We start from the raw sequence: 22,326 nt of genomic DNA, 5'->3' as shown, positions 1-22,326 counted from the left end.
TCTTAAGGTAATGAAGCAAATCTGTCTGTAGAATAATTTCAGGGACTTCAAACAAGTTCGTACAAGGGTGAATATATCTCCCAAATCTCTAATAAAACTTGATTTTCAGAGTAGGGTTGCCAGTTAGCAACTGGGAGATGAGGAGAGGGGGGCGCCATCAACAGCATGACGTCATTTCCAGGACAAACTTAGAAGTGATATCACACTGCTCTAGGATTCAGCAGAAACTCTACGGTTATTTTTGCTTCATTCCCCGCCAGCCTACTGAGCAGCTTAAGTGGTCTAGGGACTGCCAACAGCAGGTCCCCCGCTATGGCAGGAGATGTGCCAATCCTATTTCAGAGACATTCCGAGATTATGAACTTAACATGCAAGTCCAAAAAGCAAAAGCCTAGAGAATTTCCAGAGGACTGCAAGAAATTCATGACTCAAGTCGAAACTCAAGCCAGGTACAATAAAAATGAAGGCTCTCCTGTTCAGTTTGCATAAAAGAAAAATAAAATATAACAGTGGGCATTTGGGGGGATGAGAAATTCAAAAATCCTCCAGACTTTCCAAATCCACTACTGTACAGGAGCCAGGGCAAAATATCTTTCTCTCGCTTGCTCCTTTCACTCCCTAACATCCTTTATATATGAAGGCGGCAGATGTGAAACAAAACATGTGTCCACCATTGTAACATGCGGTCTGGACCAGCCCACAAACTTCCAAATATATCTTAAGATTCATGACCAGAAGCTTACTTTGCAACTAACTTCATTTTCTGAACTTCTGAAAAGTTGCAGCATATTTGCAGTTCTATCTGTAGCATTTATACGGCACCACAGTCATGCCGTTCACCTTACCTGCCAAGCTAGAAAGGGAAAAGATAACTTACACTGTGGCAGCTGAGCTGAGCGGGTCACCAGAGAATCCAACACATAACGTCCTCTCTCATCCACACACCAGCAATGACCTAGGATGCAAGAAAAAAGCACACTGAATATTTACAAGAGGCACTTTGCAATGAGATTTTCCTTGCGGTGCATGGTTTGTAAATAAGCAGGTATAACAATGGCTGTATCCTCCACTGGAAGCAGATTATAATAGTAATAAATTATAATAACAGCAAGTTTATATATTGCTCTTCTCAACAGATTAGTACCCAGTCGGAGCAGTGAATAAAATCAGTGTTATTATTATCCCCAAAATACAGCTGGGGATCTGGGCTGAGAGGTGTGGCTTACCCAGGGCTCATTTTGAGGGGGAATGCGCAGGAATGCAGTTCCTGCAGTTACCCAAAGAGGTCACATGTCAGGTGGCCCCACCCACCTGACTCTCGGCCATTTTGGGCCCGTTTCAACCAGGATTGGGGCTGAAACAACCCAGATCGGGCCTCTGATGAGTGGTGGATCACTCTCCCACTCAGCAGTGGCCCGATCCTGACCATTTTGGGCCCCTTTTGGGCCATTTTCAGCCCCTTTTTGCCATTTTGTGCCCAATTTCGGCCCTGAATGGCCAGGATTGCGTCCAAAAGAGCCAGGATAGGCGATGTCAGAGGGTGTGGCATATGCAAATCACTTATGCCAATGACACACTTCCGGTGATGGCAAGGGGCATGGCATATGCTAATGAGTTATGCTAATGAGTTATGCTAATGCGTTCCTCCAGCTCTTTTTCTACAAAACGACCCCTGGGCTTACCCAAGGCCACCTGCTGAGCTTGTGGCCATCACGAGTCGAACCAGCAGAGTGGCGGTTTGCAACCCAACCACTGAACCACTGTGCTACAGCAACAGATTCTGCAAAGTCTGTGCTACTTTTCTAAAAGTTGACAGGTATGAGTCAAAGAGGATCATATAGTTTTGTACATGCCATGTATAGACATGGTAGATAGAGCAGTATATAAGTTGAATGAATAAATAAATAAAGTTCCTGACAGGAAGCTCCAGTGGCAGCCTTTGAGAAGGTCAGTTCTATTGTAAAGAAAGATTACTGGTATTAACAGTAATATCTCTTAATTTATAAACGTGTGCTGAGCAAGGGGTCCAACCTCTAAGCAGAGCCAGTAGATTACCTGGAATTCCAACTGATCTCTGGACTACAGAAAATAAACTGCTTAAGAAGTCGGACACTTTGACATTATACCCCACTTAGGTCTCTTCCGCATGGTGAACTTTACCTCGGGCTTTCTGCATATTCAACCCATGAGGATTGGCTCCCCTTTATTCATCGGTTCTGGCCCCATACTGCTTTGATTCTTTAATTCTGCACTTTGAGGGAGTTGAACTGGACTGGTGTCGGTTTTTTATTTGTGCACTAGAAAAATGCCCCGATTCTGCTGTGGGCTTTGAGCACTCATCAGGAGTGGAATCCAGTGCCTCCCAGCCTAGCTACTTGTCATTCCACTCAGCAAAGCTCGAATCCTTCCGTCAGCCTAGGAGACTTTCTCCAACTTACACAGCACCTTAGGCTGAAGCAGAGTAATAGGATACAAGCCGCACAATTTTTGAGCCTAGGCTCCTTTTTGCTAGCTAGCAAAGAAAACCCTTCTTCGAACATCAGTTTCCTTCACTGGCTATATTATAATTTCCAGGCTGTTTTCTACCAACCTCCTCTCAAACATAACAGACATGCCCAGCAGTTAATATTCACCAGCCGACAATGTTCATTTAGGATAAACCCCAACGAGAGAGCCACGTGTTAGGAATGGGAAAGCATAAGCCGTGGCCAACTAACTAGGAAAATATCAAAAAGTGTATTTGAAACAAATCTATCACAGTGAATTATACAATAGGTACAATAAACATTCCTATGTCACAATCAATACCACTCTTTAAGGAAGCCCCGGTAAACACCTCTCCACCCCGTCGAACGAAGGGGTAAAACAGGCTACCCTAGAGTTCTTTTTAGGCTATGAACTCAGCCCGATTTGGAACAATAAGTACAGCAAAATTCAAATACAAATATGTGCAACAGTTAATGCAAGGGCAAATCACAACGCCGATAAGGTCATAATACAATAAATTCAATCACTAACTGCTGAAACCATTCAAATTGCAACCGCGAGTAGTTGCTAAAAAGGAAACATCTTTCAATTTTAACTACATAAAAGCCTCAAGAGGATCATCTTCTCACTTGACGGACAAAATGCCACAAATAAAGAAGAGCATTGTGGGCAATGGTTGCACCTTAACGCTCACCTTAACGCTGCTGATGGTATTGCTAGCCATTTACCTGAGCTGTCATAGCACTGAACTGGTTCCCAGTTTCCCAGCCCATCACATTGTGGGACGTAAGGCTGAAGTCCCAAATGCGTAGCCTCCCCTGCAGAACCGCGTGAGGCAAAGAGGTTTCGCCAGTAGAAATGCAAAGCTGAAAAGAAACAAAATACACACATCTGAAGCAACGGCATGAAGTACAGACATCCAGGTAAGCAGACGGCATTCCAGCAAATGCGATGCACAGATGTGGATAATTTATAGTTTGTTAGAACTATAAACCTCCTTTCTTTCAGCGACTTCCGGGACGAGGGACACCTGACATGCAAAGGTGGGCATTTTAGCCTGGATGGCTGCTTTTGTAGGGAAAAGAAGCTGTGTCAAGTGGGGAAGGTGTTCAGTGGCCACCCTGTTTGAATTCTAGCTCCGTCCATGCTATGCATTTCCCCCCAGCAGAGTTCCAAAGCAGAGGCTGGAAGGTGCAAAGCATCTGAAACCTGAAATGGGAGAAAAGATGTTGCAAATGGCAACCTTGCTGAAGTATGCCTTTGCAGCTGACTCCTGATGGAATAGGCGTCTCAGCATGCCTTGGACATTGGGAAAGGGCGCTGCATGTCTCTCTGTGTGTATGTGTAACTCTTTTGATAATAAGGTGCTTCTCTTTGTCTGAGGCAGGAATGCCTTCTGACTCCTCCTCTGTCTCTATATCTCTTGGAATATTTCTTCTTCTTGCCTCATGGCCTTCCAAAGAGGATGTATTTCTCAGAGCTCCAGACATGAAGGCATCATCCACAGACCCACCTGCAGCCTCGCTGCCGGACTATCTGGCCGTGGTATTTATAGGGAAAGTGACTCTTTAGCCTAGGACTCTTTCTTTCTACTCCAAGATACTGCCATGAAGGGAATCTACCACAATAAACTGTAAGTTCTATCTTTGTACAATTTGATTGCCTGAGGATTAATTACGGTACATTGGAGAAAATGCTTCTAAGTAACTTTGCTATCAAACAAAATATAACTATTTCTAATCACTCCAACCCAGAGAGGTTGGATAAGCTGAGCAACTTGTCTAACTTCCACCAGTGAGCTCCATAGTCGAACAGGGATTGGAACCTCAATTTCTCCCACCCAAAGCCAAACTTCCATCCTAGAAGTCAGTAAATGGCAGCCCTAAGGCCAAAACTGGACCTCCAAATGATATCACTTGCTTTCCCTGCACATGACAACTCAGTGGAGCAAGAGAGGTGCAGAGAGAATTGTGACAGAGGGTATCAACGTGCACATGGTGGGGCTCATCAGTGGGTGATGAATGGGAGAGTCCTTTGACTCCTCAATCCTTGCCATTCCCTTTTACCTAGCACCTTCATGGCAGACAAAAGAAGCCTTGAATGAAGAACCCTCAGGAGGGGTGCACATCGGGATATTTCCAAACTGAAATTATTCCCAAAATTTGTAGAGTCCAGTAGCACCTTTAAGACTAACCAACTTTATTGCAGCATAAGCTTTTGAGAGCCATAGCTCTCTTCGTCAGATGCATGGAGGGTATGAAAAAACTGGCCAGAGATATATAGGTGGTTAGGAGAGGGGAGGGTGCAGAGAGCAAGGTTATGTAAATGTAAATAAGTTACAAGAAGTCATGAAAGAGGTGGAATGCACAATCCAGGCTGGGTGTGACCCCTCCCCTCCATGGCAGAATCTGAATAGAATGCCTGAAGGCAGTTACTTTTGGTAATGAGATAACCATTCATAGCCTCTATTCAATCCAAGTCTGACTGAGGGCTAAGCTACAAGTGACGAATGACACTTGAACGGCAAGTGGATTGAGTGGAGGGCAAGTGAACAGGGAGAAATACACTTGCCGTTCAAGTGTCATTCGTCACTTGTAGCTTGGCCCTGAGTCAAATTTACATGAAATTTTACTTCTTTAAGTTAGTTTTAAAAGTGGACTCTTTTTACTATGGTATCAATACTCTCAAAATTTTGTGATAATGGTAATCATGTCCTTTCAGAAATAACACAACAAAATGAAAGTATTCCCTCTCTCTGTCTGGACTCTCTCTGGACTCCCAGGACAATTAAGCCCCAGGGAATTTTGGGCAAACAGAACCAGTTCTTTCCAAAACCTTGCAGGTGTCTGATGTGTCCATTTAACAGCCAAGATTTTCTCTTTGTTTGTTTCCCCTTCCAAATGAAGAGAGTAAATTCCCCCATACAAACTTACTGGATTGTGCAGCCAGCCGGATGGCGTACTCCCCTCCTGTTAACAATCCTTCTGAAAATGTGATCCCCGGCTGAGAATAATCTAAGAGCTCATCCTCCGTCAGCGTGAGCCCTTCTGCCATTAAAAAGCTCTGCCCAAAAGGAAAGTGGGAGCTGCTGGACTCCCGGATAAGCTGCTCCACTTTCTCAGAAAATCGCATTGCTTCTTGCTGGACAGCTGCACATGCTCTGGGACCTGCAGGCAGAGGAAAGTTTGTTTAATAGGCCTCTTGTGCTCAGCACTTTCCTACTTAGAAATTGAAAAGAGTCCAGTAGCACCTTGAAGACTAACCGACTTTACTGTAGCATAAGCTTTCGAGAATCACAGTCCTCTTCGTCAGATGTGTGGAGGGTGACGAAGAGCACTGTGATTCTCGAAAGCTTATGGTACAGTAAAGTCGGTTAGTCTTCAAGGTGCTACTGGACTCTTTTAGATTTTGCTACTACAGACCAACGCGGCTAACTCCTCTGGATCTACTTAGAAATGTTTCTCACTTCTTCCTATATTCTCTGCTGTTTCCACCGCTGTAAAAAACACAGTTTTTGTGCTCACATGGAAAGGCTGCCATAAACTTTACATCCTGCCAGGACGCAGCCCTCAAGACTCAGAAGTCACATGACTGGCATGGCTATCAGGTGGCTCAGGAACCCAGGTAAATGAAGCAGCATGTTATGTAGGAGTTCCAGCGCAACATCATTGCATTTACCTGTGCTCTGGATAAAACAGGATATCCTGAGCAAGTAAGGAGCAGCCCATCAGAAAGAAGGACTGATTTTCCAAGAGTTAGATCAAGATGTGTAACCATGTTAGTCTGTGTAACAGTGGGAAGGAGCAAGAGTCCAGCAGCACATATAAGACTAACAAAATTAGTGGTAGGGTATAAGCGTTCATGAGACACGAAGTACCTGAAGAAGTGAACTGTAACTCACGAAAGCTCATACTCTACCACAAATATTGTTAGTCTTATAGGTGCTACTGAACTCTTGCTCTTTTCCAAGAATTAAAGGTTATATCACACAGAAGATCTATGGTCAGGATTTCTTGCATTATTTTAAGATTTAAAAAGTTGTCTGGGTAGCAGGGTTCATATCAAATCAGGGACATGGAGTGGAGGCGGGGTTCTTTTTTCTCAATCCACTGCAGATACCAGCTTCAAAATAGTAAAGAGTCCAGTAGCACCTTTAAGACTAACCAGCTTCATTGTAGCATAAGCTTTCGAGAACCACATCTCTCTTCATCAGATGCATGCATCTGACAAAGAGAGCTGTGGTTCTCGAAAGCTTATGCTACAATGAAGTCGGTTAGTCTTAAAAGTGCTACTGGACACTTTACTATTTTGCAACTACAGACTAACACAGCTAACTCCTTTGGATCTAGATACCAGCTTATATCCAATAAGATTCACAGAGCAGAATTTGCAGTGTTTACTTCCCTACTTGTCCATCCTAATACATACCATTGAGCCCCCCCCCCCACTCATGGGTGTCAGTGGACCACCATGAGCAGGATGGGGGCACAGTAGGGCTCTCAAGTAGGAGGAGGAAACTGGCAGAAATCCTCCCCCTATCTAGTGACAGATGCTCCCTTCCAGTGGAAGAGGGTAGGCTACAGACCACCATATGACATGTTTTCCCCAGTAGGGCAGCTTCGGGAGGGGGGGATTAAACTAATGCACAGGGGAAAGGGTTAACTCCCTATCTCTCTTGTCACAGTCCCAATCCCTTGGCCCCACTTTATCTGTGTTTTCCTTCTAAAAGTATGAAACACTGGTCCTTACACACAGACACACATATATATGCCCTGACCTGGATAGCCCCGGTAAGCCCAATCTCATCAGATCTTGGAAGCTCAGTAGGGTGGATTGTGGTTAATAATCCAATGGGAGACCTCCAAGGATGACCAGAGTTGCTATGTAGAGGCAGGCAATGTGGCAAACCACCTCTGTTAGTATTTTGCCTTGAAGTAGGGGGCGCCATACATTAGTGATAACTTGATGGCACTTTCCACCTTCACATACACACACGTGCACATACACAAACACACTAAAGCACACCTTAAATGCAATTTTGTAGAATAAATCTCTTGACGGGGTGCCTTGCTACTTTCCAAATAGGTTGGCAACAGGGGAAGGGTTGGGATGGTGTCCTGAGCATGATGTTACTTCCCGGGGAAACTGTGGTAGCACTAGGAATTGCCAGAAACTCTGTGGTTTTACCATAGAGTTTCTGGCATTTCCTAGTGCTACCACCTGCTTCCAGATTTCCCCCAGAAATGACATCATCATGCTAACAATGCTGGAGCTCAGGACAGGGGATCCCTGCCCTGACAGGGGGTTGGCAAGCCCATTTCCAAATCGAAATCATTGCATACAGATTGCTTTAAGAAAATATTGTCTGCTATTTTAGAAGGACATGACTGTCACAAGGATTCAAAGGACTAGCACCTAACTCAGAGCCAAGCTACAAGTGACGAATGACACTTGAACGGCAAGAGAACAGACTCATGTGTATTCCTCCCTGTTCACTTGCGCTCCACTATGTGATCAATTGGAGCACAAGTGGAGCATAAGTGAACAGGGAGAGGGCCAAGCTACAAGTGACAAATGACACAGGTTGGACACTTGTCAGCTTCCCTCAAGTTTTGATGGGAAATGTAGGCGTCCTGGTCTTGCAGCTTGGCTCTCTGACTGCTGTCCAATGGGCTTTCCAACTGTCACTTGTCCAACATTCCAACAAGCTGCCTACATTTCCCATCAAAACTTGAGGGATGCTGACAAGTGTCCAGTCTGTGTCATTCATCACTTGTAGTTGGCCCTCAGAGTCCAGAGGACTTTGATAAGTTTCCTCCTCCAAGGGATCATCTGGCTCAAAGCCAAGGATACTTCTGTAACTAAGGCCAAGTATGGTGATTGTCACAATTGGAGGCCTTAGGATCCAGCGGCAGATGCCCTCCAAGATGGTATCTGAGCTGGAAAATAGAACTCGAGAGACTTGGTCCAGTTTGACCTTATTGTTATGAAGATACCCATGAAAACTGCCGGTGATCAGGGAGTCAGGTTTAAGCTGCTTAACTCTCAGCACCTCTCCATGGCTGGACCATTTGGCGAGGCCTCATTTCTAGTCCATTCGAAAATGAGTGTATGATTCAGGTGCTGAATAGAGATGGGCATGAACCGAAATATGAACCAAAATTAAGCACGAACCAGGCCGGTTCGTGGTTCGTGAACCACAGTTCATCAGATCCCATTTCTGATGAACCGCCACGAACTAGAGGCTGGTTCGTTTGGTTCGTTTTTTGGTTCGTGACTGCAGACAGCCTGGTGCCAATCAATCAGTTTCCTAGGCAACAGGGGATGGACTTCCTGCAGACCTCCTGCTGACCCAGAAGTGACCTTCTTCTGGCCCGGAAGTGATGGTTTTCTGACCCGCAAGTGACGGTTTCACAAACCAAATGAACTGGTTCATGAATCAGGGGCAGGTTCATGAAAGTTCGTGGTTTGTGGTTCGTGAAATTTGACAAACCACGAACAGCATGGTTTGGTTTTTTTCTGGTTCGTGCCCATCTCTAGTGCTGAATTCTGATTTGAAAACTATTTGCTTCCGCAACAATACCATTAACCATACCAAATATACTTCATTTGGTCAACACAGCCCAATTTTAGTTCCAAGAAAGAGAACTGCAACACAAATCCTCTGCCACCTAAGCCCACTGATTTCAGACTGCAAGAACTCTGCAGAGAATTACTCTCTTATTTATTTCAATGAATTACTTACAGCCTGGAAACTCGTTCACTTCAGCTTTGCTTCCTTGCATTTGTCCCTGTTCATCCACACACCAACATCTGCGAAGGTCAAAATGTCCTAGCGGGTGACTGAAATCACTGTAAGACCCTGGATAATGGATAAGCTGGCCCTGAAGAAGCTGCCAGAAAGTGAACGGCTCCAGAAGAACGTTCTCTGATGAAGCCACAGTAATGTTGCCTTCTCGGATGTCATGTGGCACATCATTGAAGGAAGGAAATCTGGAGAACTCTGGGAAGACATTCTGGTGGCCAGCTTCATAGAGGGCTTTGATGAAGGCTTCAAAGCTTGGTTGAGATCTCTCTTTGTAGTTGAGGAGGATGGCCATCAAGTCACCAAAAGAGAGAGGTGTGCCATTATTATTTTGGGTGATCCACCTTTGGTACCATTCGAATGCTTGTTCAGGAGGACCATCGCATTGGACACGCCTCCATTGACCATCACGGCTGCATTGCGGGATGTAAACACTAGAGAGCTGACGCAGAGGTGTGGGATCCAACAGTAGCTGCCGTACAGTACTTAGAAAAGCCTCTCCGCCTGCGAGTTGGCAGTCGCTTGGGCCTAAAAGAGAAGAATGCATAACAGCTGCTCAGTGCACATAACCGAAAGAATTTAATGCAGGGTCGAAACTTTTACTTGGTTAAGTAAGTCCAGTAGCACCTTTAAGACAAACCAACTTTACTGTAGCATAAGTTTTCGAGAACCACAATTCTCTTCGTCAGATGCACGGAGGGTAAGAAGAAACTGGTCAGATATATATAGGTGGGTGAGGGGAGAGGGGAGTAGATGCAATCAGTAGCTTCTGATAATGGGATCAGTTTGCTTCTGGTAATGAAATCAGTTACTTCTGATAATGAGATAACCATTCATAGTCGCTATTCAATCCAAGTCTGACTGAGTCAAATTTACATATGAATTCCAATTCAGCAGCTTCCCGTCAGATTTTGTTTTTGAAAAGTTTCTGTTGAATTGTGGTAACCTTTAAGTCCTTGATGGAATATCCTGGTATTATTTAAAAAATAATTGATCAAAAAGATATCCCAATTGACTATGCAGCACATATTTTAATCCAATATGTTATATTGAAATACTTCCAAACATGTGAGTGCAGGTATTAACAGGCATTTGAACAGGTATTTCCTTTATCTTGGTTAAATAGGAAGGAAATCATTCATTCATTTACTTATTAACATTATTTATAGTCCACCTTTCTCACTGAAACTTAAGGCCAATTGCACAATGCAACTCAATATGATCAACAGCTTTCAATAAACAATACAATAGGGTATCAATTGCAGAAATTTGAAAAATAAACCCAATGGAGTGACTCTTTTAAGTTAGTGCTTGGTGTAACATGTGTCCATCATCTAAGAAGAAAGAAAGCTTGGTTTTTTTCTTCTTCAGGACAATCACTTATTATTCGTATGCAATTTTTATTCATTATCATTCACACCAATTATGAACTGAGGGTTGAACTTCATGCTATATTGCAATTCCATTAAATGAACTCTCAACATGTAATCTGGTCCCCCCAAATCAGCCACAAGGTATGTGCAGGGCGAAACATGGATTGGCCCCCACCATTAGGGGACTATCTCTTTGCCTTAGATTGTTTCCCTAATTGGGACCCTCTCCGGTTGCTGTCAGTACCTAGGAAGGAAAATAAACAGGTATCCATATTATGGCTTCCTTTCTCCCTACCAGGGCATAAAGCAGCCCACGAGAGCATTTGTGATTAGAAAAGCAGTATAGGGGTAACTCTCAAACTCTCCCTTCTCTAGTACTGTATGGCCTCAACTGTGTGTGTGTGTTTTGTGCCATCAAGTTGCCCCAAACCTATGGGGACCCTATGAATGAAAGACCTCCAAAACATCCTATCATTAACAGACTTGCTCAACTCCTGCAAACTGGAGGATGTGGCTTCTTTTATTGAGTCCAGTAATCTCGTTTTTAGGTCTTCCTCTTTTCCTACTGCCTTCCACTTTTCCTAGCATTATTGACTTTTCCAGAGAATCTTGTCTTCTCATTATGTGGCCAAAGTAAGATAGACTTAGTTTTGTCATTTCAGCTTCTAGGGAGGATACAGGCTTGATTTGACCTAGAACCCATTTATTTATGGCCTGAACGAGGCCTCCCATTCACCCCAGATAGAGAATTAACTGGCCCCCCAAACCCCAATGAAATGAGGAGTGGGACAAAAAAAAATGGCCTCTACATAATGATACTCTAGGAATTTGCACTAGTTTCTATGGTCTTTACCACAGAGGTAGCCTAGAGCATTACCCAGAAGTGGTTATCACATCGTTTCCAAGCAACGCCCCCAAATCTCCCAGCATTTGCCAAGGCAGTGCAGAGAATCCTATCCTGAATATATATTACTCTCCTCTCACACAGTGGTTTTTTAGCATGAGATCACATCTTGGGCATTCAGTCACGGAACTTAAATGTCATTTTTTTTATTTGCCTCAAGATCTCTTCAAGGTAGCTTCTTTACCATGGTAATTTCAGCAGCTACATCTATACGATAGGAATATTTTAATAGGAATGCTGGCAACTAATACCAAAATTTCTCAAAACGCAGCCCCAAACCTCAGAACTTATTCATTTTAATATGTTATTGAATTTAAGAGCTGGCACAAATATGTTACAGTTTCTTCTGTGTTTGTTTTAAACAACTATTTTTCTTTTGCAAGTTTTGTCTGTGGGGGTTGCTTCACCAGAAGAACGGCATGGGGTCTGGTGGGGGGAGAAACTGTATTCCCCCCCCCCCGCCCTTGCCATTTGCTCAGTGGAAAAATTCACCACCACCCACTTCCTGGGCTTCGCGGCTTTCACTCCTTCTGAGGGGAAATTGCAAGAGTTCACGAAGATGTCAACAGAGTCAGAGCCAATCTTTCCCTTCTTCAAGCTGCCTGCCGTTTGTCTCAAAATTCCTCTCTGAGGATCGGAAAAGTCTTCCCAACAAAATATGCCACAGCAGGGGGGAGGGGGGAATTTGATTTGACAATGAGGAATTAAATAAAATCACCTCCCCCCCTCTTCAATTGCACACAGCTTGTGCTGATGCAAGAGATAAAAAAGAGGCATTTTTATTTCATCCCGTTTGCCAGCACCATCTGTGGCTTTCTCTGGTGGCTCCAAACCACAGTTTTATAAAGAGATTTTATACAGAGAACAGCTTCTATGAATTCCTTTGGCAACAGTAAGGTAGACACTTCTCTCGACAGGCTCAAGAGCCAGCAACATAATATCCCAGCACTGCAGGTGTCTCGTAAAAGCACGTCAAGCGTCAGTTGAGAACCGCTTTCTATGAGCAACAGATTTCCCAAAATTTCAAATATTGCCCATTGACAACAACGTATCAGACAAACTGAAGGAACAATTTCCAGTATATAACGTAACGTAACAAGAACTGGCTATTATTTGTTGAATTCTGAAATGAGACAGAAAGCAAAGAAAGCCACTTCCGCAAGAGTTATTTGCAAAATTGCCGGGTTGCCCACTATGGGGTTTGGGGAGGGGGGGAGAAACTATGGTGGGCAACCTCCTGTCCCAGCTCCGGGGCTCCCACTCCTGCTTCATAGAGGAGCAGGAGCAAAATGGAGGGAGGGACCAGCACCATACAATGCCTCAACATCACTTCTGGTCATGTGCCCAGAAGAGATGTCATGTTGTTGTTTGTCGCTCTATGATTTCCCCAAATTTGTCTGATAAAAATCATAGAGATTTGAGAAATTCATAGAGAGTCATGCAATGCTGTGATGCCACTTCCTGGTATGTGACTGAAAGTGACACTGCAGCATCAAATGACACCGTTTTCTGGAGTCTGCCCCCGGTGAAGCTCCTGGGAGTTACCACCCAGGGCAACCCTAGTTATTTACCCTGCGTTCAGTGCTGTTTGGACTCTGTTTTTCTCCCTGCTGCCCCCTAGCGTCATGGTGCCTATGTGCACCTCAATGATTCTTTTCTCCAGTCTTTTCCCGGACCTGCTTTGCCGCCAAGTTTTGAGAATGACACAGCAAAGGGCCAAACTACAAGTGAGGAATGACACTTGAACGGCAAGTGAACAGACTCACGTGTATTCCTCCCTGTTCGCTTGCGCTCCACTCGATCACTATGCCGTCCACTATGCTGTCTGTTCACTTGCTGTTCAAGTGCCATTCATCACTTGTAGCTTGGCCCAAAGTCTGGATGGCTGCCATGTGGGTGAGAAAGCTTGGATCTTCCCAATCCCACATGGCACCAGTTTTCCCTGTCCCAGTTCCCACAATGGCCATTTCCTCCCCCTGCCATTTGTTCTCTTAAATCAGCAACTGATTATCATCAATATAACATTATAACAACGTGCATATCGGGTTCTCTGATTTCCCAGCTTTTCTAAATAAAAAAAAAAGTCTTTAGCCCCTTTCATTGCAGAGATATATGGGGAATCTGATACAAAGATTGTTATAACAATATAACGATATTCAATGTATTGTCGAAGGCTTTCACGGCCGGAGAACGATGGATTTTCCGGGCTGTATAGCCGTGGTCTTGGCATTGTAGTTCCTGACGTTTCGCCAGCAGCTGTGGCTGGCATCTTCAGAGGTGTAGCACCAAAAGACAGAGATCTCTCAATGTCACAGTGTGGAAAAGATGTTGGCAGGTAATTTATATCTACTCAGGATATAAATTGAGTCATCTTACAGGATAAATTACCTGCCAACATCTTTTCCACACTGTGACATTGAGAGATCTCTGTCTTTTGGTGCTACACCTCTGAAGATGCCAGTCACAGCTGCTGGCGAAACGTCAGGAACTACAATACCAAGACCATGGCTATACAGCCCAGAAAATCCACAACAACTAATGATATTCAAACTGCCAACTTTAAAAGACCTGAAAAGGCAGGGAGCAGAATGGCTGCTTCTGGGGCAGAAAATGTGGTGAAACCTTTCATGTGGAAGCCTGATGCTGCTAGACTGTATCAGCAGCCGCAAGAAGAAACCATAGATTCGTGTCCTGGTGTAGAAAACACCAACACTTATCCATCTGCTTTCTTAATGAACTGTTGTAAATATTATTGTCTCTCTTTGTGAACTGTAGTGTATTCTAAGTTTGTTTGTGCATATTTTTTAACCACAGATCAAGCTGCGTAAGACAAATGCTGCTTACATTGTATGGGCTGTATTGTATTTGCCATTCCTGGAATTGTCCTGCCTTCTGAATTGACGCAGAAGCAATTTCTTCCGTGGCACTGAACTGTCAGGAATTTTCCCTCCGGGGTGCAGGAAGGAACGAAGAGATCAGATCCTGCAGGCTGGATTCTTTTCAATTGTTGCAAACTGTCCCTTTGCTTTTCACACAACGTAGGGCACTTTGGATGTGTGCCATGAACTCTGGATCCAGAGATTTCTTTACCGTTTGAATCTACACACCAGCAGTCCCCTGCGTAGCACTGGATATCTTTGTACTTCCCCTCTTCGGTGCACTCCGGGACAAACAAATTTTTGGCCTGCTCTTTGCAGTCTTGGGATCGTAACACTATTTTTACAATGTCGCCTAAATCTTCAGCGATACTTTCAGGGATGGAAATGATATGCCGCAGAAAAGTGAAAAACTCGGGGGCTTCAAGGACAGACGCAAGAAATTTGACAGCATTCTGATTGTCTTGCAAATTAACAGTCTGGCCGAAACTGTTGATGAGAGGTTGGCTCAAACTGAAGTTCGGCACTTTCGATGCAATCTGCCGAGTTGGTTCAGCAAATCCGTCGCTCCTCCCAATCTGCTGGAAAAACTGTTCCAAATTAAATTTGCCATTTGTGCCAAGGGCTCCAGTGAAGTTAAACTGAACCAAATTCTTTAAGAACTTCCCCCCAAAAAGGTTTTCTTGGAACCGTTTGTGGTTGCTGGTAAACTGGAGGGCGACTTGAGCGAGCTCTCTTGAAGGAAACAACCCCCTGATAGCCTCACTAAGGATGGATTCAAGGGCAAGCAGCTGAGAAGCATCTGGCGTGTCGATGACAGATGACAGCAACCCAGAATCCACAAAGAGTTCCTTCAGCGAAGGAGGACAAGATCTTGAGAACTTGGCTGTTTTCTGGGGTTCCTCTGCAGCAGAGAACAAATGGTGCTGGCTGAAGTGTCCGACCGGTCCGTAGAAAAGGGCAGAGAGTGCTCTTTGTCTCTCAGAGGCACAGGCATGTTCGTCACCTAGACAAAGAGGGGAAATACTTCAGATGTGATTTTATTGTTCAAACCAGATTGCCACAGAAAGGTTTTTTTAAAAAAGGTTCCACTGATATTGTGACATAAAAATATGCTTATAATAATAAGAGCAAAAATGTAAACAGATCGGTGCAAGCGGGTTGAACACAAGAACCAGCATGGGTTGAACTAGGGTTACCCGTCCCCCAGTGGACGCAGAGGATCCTTGCTCCCACTCTCTGCCCACGCCACCACGTACCTGGCCAGCGGGGGGAAAGGCATAGAAACGGGCCACCTGGGTGCTCTCTCGGGGACAGCATGGCAATATCACTTCCCAGGAGTGACGTCACCATGTTCCATGCTTTGCTGTAGGCCGATTTGGGCCCCAAATAAGCTGAATTGGGCCCATTTAGCGCCAAAATCGGCCTGCTGCGATGCGCACGATTCTGCACATCATCATGCGGGATGCTCGAAGAGCATGATGGCAGTGACGAAAAGGTAAGTGCTGGGTCCCCCGATCCCACCGGGCAGATAAGGGGACTTGGTAACCCTAGGTTGAACAATGAGAGCTAGCATGATGTAGTGGTTCAATTGCAGGACTAAGATCTGGGAGACCCAGGTTCGAATCCCCACTCTGCCACGAAATCTCGCTGTGCAGCCATGAGCCAGTTACACACTCTCAGCCTAACTTAACTCCCAGTGTTGTTCTAAGGATAAAATCGAGGAGAGGAGAATGGTGTGCGCCATTTCAGTTCCACACTGTAGAGAAAGGTGGGATATAAAATGAAGTAAATAAAGAAAAAACGGGGAAACAAGCAGCACAGACAGAGATCGCTAATGTCTGCCAATAAAGATCCTTATTGGGGGGCTGGAATTCTGCTAGCCGATCTTTAAATTCGGCTCTGTATGGGATGAAACTGCAGCATAAGCCTTCTCAAATTGCTTCATGGGACAGGAAAGAGAACTGCAGGCACAGATCCAACTTCATAGTTTTATCAGTACTAGGCCTTAATAGATAGCACAAGAGCCTAAGGTTGTCAGGTGTCCCGTTTTCCCCCAGACAGTCTGGTTTGTTATTGGATTGTCCAGGGAAAACACAGTTAAAATACTGGACATATAAATGTCCGGCATTTTTGTGCATGAAGGAGGAGTGGCTAGACACCGGTGTGTAGGAGCTGGTGGCAGCAGGTCTTCCCGTGCTGCTTCTGTCTCCTCCCAGTCTCCCTGGCTGCTAGCTTGCCCAGCCTCCTGAGTGCAGGGGAAGTGGCCAGCTAGCTGTTCTGCTAACCTGGCCACCTGCACACCAGCGATGACATCACTTCCACAAGTGACATCACCATCACACTGGGTCAGGAGAGCATGTGTGCAAGGGAGAAAACATAGGTGAGTGCTGGGGGCCCCATCCGTTTTTTTGTGGGGGGCAATCTGGCAACCCTACTAGAGTCCAGCAATAGGATGGATGGTATTTCATTTCTTCCAAAAAACCATTAATATCTTCTGTTGACTGCAATGATATAAAAGTAGCAATTGTTGACATCAGAGGTGGGGGGTACCTGCTCCCATGAGACACTAGTGCCCTGAGAATTAGCAAAGAGGGCAAAATTTTGCCCCAGCCTCAACTGTCGTGTCTTTTGGGGCTGGGTATTCTATATACATAGTCTTCCCAGTTGCATGGACCCAGTAGGGAATTCCCAGCTCCCAGCCCCAATCTCCCATCCCCTAGAAACTGAGGTGCAGGAGAAAAGAATCGCCTCTATATTGATAGTCTAGGAATTTCCCCTAGTCTCTATGGTATTTTCCATAGAGATTAGGGGGTGGGGAATCCTATTGCATTACCCGGAAGTGCCATCACATCCCCCCAAACGCCACCATTGCAGACACTGCCCCCCCCCCCCCAATATCCCAGCATTTCCATAGGCAGGGTTGGGAATCTATGTATACATCAGTACCATTGATTCATTTACATGGAAGAAAGAAAGAGAATTACTGCTGGAGCTGAGCTAAACTTGGTTACGGCATTACCATCTTTTGACGAAAGGATTATAATTCGGGTCTCTCAGATCTCTTCCACCAGCAAAAACTCTTTCTTGTGACAGAAGGGGATTCTCTCCGCCAAAGGAAAGCGTTTCCACTTAGGCTGTCCACATTTGGATTGGGAAATGCCTGGAGATTTGGGGGTGGAGTCTGGGGAGGGCGGGACTTGGGGGCAGGGAGCTTAGCAGGGATACGATGCCATAGGACCCTCCCTCCAAAGCAGCCATTTTCTGATCTCTGTAGGCCGGAGATCAGATGTAATTCTGGGAGAAGCCTAGTCTTCACCAGGAAGTTGACAACCCTACCTCCACCAGCAGTAAGAGATTTGCAGGGGATCCAATCATATGCAAGGGTGTTTTTAAGAAAAACTAGACACTTCTGTTATCACCAAGAGGGAGTGAAGATGTAGAGATCCCATGGATCTCTACCAAGGGTCCAGTTTTACATACCACAAGCAGGACGCTGCCCGTGACTCCTTGTTCCCAGGATCTCTTTCCCTTTGGAGTCCACACACCAGCATTGGCCATCTGGCAGGCATTGTGTTGATTCGAAGGCTCCACTTTCATCACACGATGGCCTATAACTCTGCTGAAAACGGACTGCAGAGAACCTCTCCGTTTCGCACTTGGAGGGGCCTGAGAAGAGAAGCAGGAGCGGTCAAGGGTGTAAAAGTTACGGGAGGGATCTACATTTGGTTATACTGTTCTCTAACACCTCCGTCCTTCCTATAAGTAGGACTGTACCAGAATATATATGAACATTGCCTACTTTCTGAATCTTATATGCAGAAGGTCTCGTAACTGAACCTGAGACCTTCTGCATGCAAAGCAGGAGCTTTATCTGAAATTGGCTTCTATTGATTTGGACTCTTAGTCTATCAAGGTCAGCATTGCCTGCTCTGACTGGCAGCAGTTCTCCCAGGTCTCAAGCAGAGGTCTTTCACATTGCCTGCTACCGGATCCTTTTAACTGGAGATGCTGAGGACTGAACCTGAGACCTTCGACATGCAAAGCTGGAGCTCTATCTGAAACTGGCTTCTATTGATTTGGATTCTTGGTCGATCAAGGTCAGCATTGCCTGCTCTGACTGGCAGCAGCTCTCCAGGGTCTCAGGCAGAGGTCTTTCATATTGCCTGCTACCGGATCCTTTTAACTGGAGATGCTGAGGACTGAACCTGAGACCTTCGACATGCAAAGCTGGAGCTCTATCTGAAACTGGCTTCTATTGATTTGGATTCTTGGTCGATCAAGGTCAGCATTGCCTGCTCTGACTGGCAGCAGCTCTCCAGGGTCTCAGGCAGAGGTCTTTCATATTGCCTGCTACCGGATCCTTTTAACTGGAGATGCTGAGGACTGAACCTGAGACCTTCGACATGCAAAGCTGGAGCTCTATCTGAAACTGGCTTCTGTTGATTTGGACTCTTAGTCTATCAAGGTCAGCGTTACCTGTTCTGACTGGCAGCAGCTCTCCAAGGTCTCAGGCTGAGGTCTTTCATATTGCCTGCTACCTGATCCTTTTAACTGGAGATGCTGGGAATCGAACCTGGAACCTTCTACATGCCAAGAAGATGCTCTACCACTGAGCCATGGCCCTCCCCTTGGGGCTGCAGCAGGAGAGAGGAAATGAGGAGGTCCCATTACGCTGCCAGAAATCCCTTCTGTCAATGAATATTCAGCACAGGTGCCAAACCAACAGATGCAGTGCATTAGTTCAGTTGACTTTCAACAGGCATTCAATGTTTGCTTATGCATTTGACACCAAGAGTCCTGTTGGATCTGACTGAGGGCACATCGTGTGCAGCAGCATTCTCTTTCTAACAATGGCCAAACAGATCCCGCTAGGAGCTCCATAAGAAGCTTATGAACCAAACAGACTTTCGCTATGTTGTGCCTTTCAGCAATAGGCTCTCAGAGCAGAAGGAGGCAGGACACAACTTCTGAACCGGAAGGTTCTATTTAGTCCAATCAATGACCTTCGCAATTTCCCATTCATTTGTTTCAGTCCTTTGTCATCTTGCCACACCTTGTGGCAGAATCCCCCAAGTGAATTCTTCATGGTGCGGAGAATAATATTCTTTTGTCTGTCTTCCATAGCAGGGCCTCTGCAATGGTGGTACCAAAGGACAGCAGTAGGCCTGCACTAACCTGCTCCAGTAGAAAAGAGCGAGAGTCCAGTAGAACCTATAAAACTAACAAAAGTTGTGGTAGGGTATGAGCTTTCATGAGTCACCGCTCACTTCTTTAGCTACCTGAAGATATCTGTTTCTGAAGAAGTGAGCTGAGGCTCACAAAAGCTCATCCCCTACCATAAATGTTGTTAGTCTTCTAGGTGAACCAGTTTGGTGTAGTGGTTAAGAGTGTGAGACTCTAATCTGGAGATGCAGGTGTGAGTCCCCACTTCTCCCCTTGAAGCCAGCTGGGTGACCTTGGGTCAGTCACAGCTTCTAGGAGCTCTCTCAGCCCCACCCACCTCACAGGGTGATTGTTGTTGTGGGGATATTAATAACATACTTTGTAAACTGCTCTGAGTGGGCAATAAGTTGTCCTGAAGGGTGGTATATAAATCGAATGTTATTATTATAATATTATTATTAGGTGCCTCTGGACTTTTGCTCTTTTCTACTGCTACAGACGACTAACACGGCTACCCATCTTGATCTAACCTACTCCAGGTTTTTGAGGACTCTTAGCAGCCCATCTCACCTTTACCTGGAAGAGATGATGCCTCAAAGACTTCTCACACATTGCTTCTTCTTGGAAATCCCCAGGGATGGTGGTGGACCGTGTAGATGATGTTGGAGAACCAGCAAATGCTTGGCCCGACCACCCCCTGAACTATGCCCCCATCTAGCCAGCAATTCCCTCTGCATGCAACCTGCTGCTGTGGTGCAAGGCATAAAGACGCTTGGGCCATGCTGCCAGACAGGGCTCATTTCGAGGGGGAACGCACAGGAACGCAGTTCCGGCAGTTCCCCCAAGGAGGTCACATGTCAGGTGGCCCCGCCCACCTGACTCTCAGCCATTTGGGGCCCGTTTCGTCCTGGATTGGGGCCGAAATGGCCCAGATCGGGCCTCTGACAGGTGGTGGATCACTTTCCCGCTCAACAGCAGCCTGATCCTGACCATTTTAGGCCCTTTTTCGTCCATTTGCAGCCCCTTTTTGCCATTTTGGGCCCAATTTCAGCCCTGAATGGCCAGGATTGGGTCCAAAACAGCCAGGATAGGTGATGTCAGGGGGTGTGGCATATGCAAATCAGTTATGCTAATGACACATTTCTGGTGATGTCAAGGGGTGTGGCATATGCTAATGAGTTGTGCTAATGAGCGATGTTAATGAGTTCCTCCAGCTCTTTTTCTACGAAATGACCCTGCTGCCAGAGATCTTGGATCCAGAAAAGCGGCCCCTGATGCATTTTCTGAGCCTTGTTACTCACATCTGAACCTTCCGGATGTCGCCAGCCTCACTCCCAAAAAACGCCTCTGCAGGATCCTGTACATGCTGGTTTCGTGGAAGGTTTGTGCAGGCTCCATTGATGCCAAAACTGTGTCGTAAACATTGTCAAGTAACATTTCCAGACCTGGGAGAGAAAACGGAATTTCAGCACAGGATTTCTTAATTTGAACCAAAACAGTCAGTTGCAATTCTTATTGTACAGATTGCTTTACGGTTATTGCATTGTTTTCTGGCTTTATGACCCACTTTCTGATTATGGTATGCCATGTTTTACACAAGACATCTTACACAGGGATGCTCAAGTGACTTATTTTCTGTGTGGTCTTATATTCAAGTGTAATCTGTCGCCCGAGCAAGTGCATGTATATCCACAAAGGGAGAACAAGTGTAAGATCTTTCACTTGACCATCCCCACGTAAGATGTCTAGACTCTTAGTTGTGTGATTGTCTGTTTGCATTGTTTTCCAATTCTATAATCCTAGCCCTATTGTTTACTGGATATCTTAGGTTGTCTGATTGAATTTTTTCTGTTTTGTAATCGGCCTTGTGTCTTAGCTAGAAAGGCGGACTACAAAGTCAAAAATAAAAATAAAATGTAAAACCCACAGTCATGCCTCGCAAAAGTGAACACACATTGGAAAATAGGAAGAGGCCTCAATATCAATTCCAATTAATTAAAATTTTGACATCAAAAGAGAAGAGAGATTAAAAGGATTCTGTGTTTTGGACACACACACGGGGACACACAAAATTAAATATTTTTTTTTTTAAGTTTAATTTGATTTTCCTGCCACCCCTGAATGTCGGGAATTCACTTGATTTCAAATATCTCGTGACATTTGGATTTCAGCTTTCGTTCTAATCTGCATGTCTGTGAGATAAGATGTCATCAAGGCAAACTTCCCCTGTGAATTACACGGATTCATTTCAGAACTGCTATTTGAAACAGAAACTGCCGTGCTATTCAGAGCTCTCTTTCAGCTCTGACGGGGCGGATTTGCACTCCTTTTTCTCCTCTGCGCCGGGTTCTCGTGACCGAAAGAGGTGCATATTCAAAACACACCGGAACGTATTTCCACATATGGTGCCAATCAACCAACAGTGGCAATAATTTGTAACAATTCGTAGTTAGCCTGAGTTTACCAAAAGAAAATGAATAAGCTGGGCTCTGCCCTCCCAAACCAAAACAAACATATCATTTTTTAAAATCATTTAACACACTTCATGTAAATGAAACAGAAAGACAGGAAGCTATACAAAGCAAGATTTGAGTCCCGTAGCACCTTAAAGACAAACAAGAGTTTCAGGGTATAGGTTTTCAAGATTCAAGGTAATACCTTGGAAATTTTGTTGGTCTTTTAAGGTGCTGTGGGGCACAAATCTTGCTGTTCAAC

General features: G+C 45.1%; 1 protein-coding gene across 1 annotated transcript in view; it reads right to left on the bottom strand.

Moving 5' to 3' along the window:
- The window catches only part of TG (thyroglobulin), a 224,437-nt gene that overhangs the window by 180,155 nt on the left and 21,956 nt on the right, over positions 1-22,326 (bottom strand). Inside the window, exons 7-13 of the mRNA XM_054985907.1 lie at positions 20,913-21,056; positions 17,929-18,114; positions 14,414-15,451; positions 9,233-9,820; positions 5,421-5,654; positions 3,216-3,353; positions 878-955 (exon numbers count right to left, since the gene is read on the bottom strand). Of these exons, the coding sequence (XP_054841882.1) occupies positions 878-955; positions 3,216-3,353; positions 5,421-5,654; positions 9,233-9,820; positions 14,414-15,451; positions 17,929-18,114; positions 20,913-21,056 (2,406 nt within the window). The remainder of the gene's footprint in view (positions 1-877; positions 956-3,215; positions 3,354-5,420; positions 5,655-9,232; positions 9,821-14,413; positions 15,452-17,928; positions 18,115-20,912; positions 21,057-22,326) is intronic.

The sequence above is a fragment of the Eublepharis macularius genome, chromosome 7, assembly GCF_028583425.1.
Source record: "Eublepharis macularius isolate TG4126 chromosome 7, MPM_Emac_v1.0, whole genome shotgun sequence".
In the NCBI taxonomy this organism is placed as follows: domain Eukaryota; kingdom Metazoa; phylum Chordata; class Lepidosauria; order Squamata; family Eublepharidae; genus Eublepharis; species Eublepharis macularius.
This window is presented reverse-complemented; position numbering and strand designations above follow the sequence as displayed.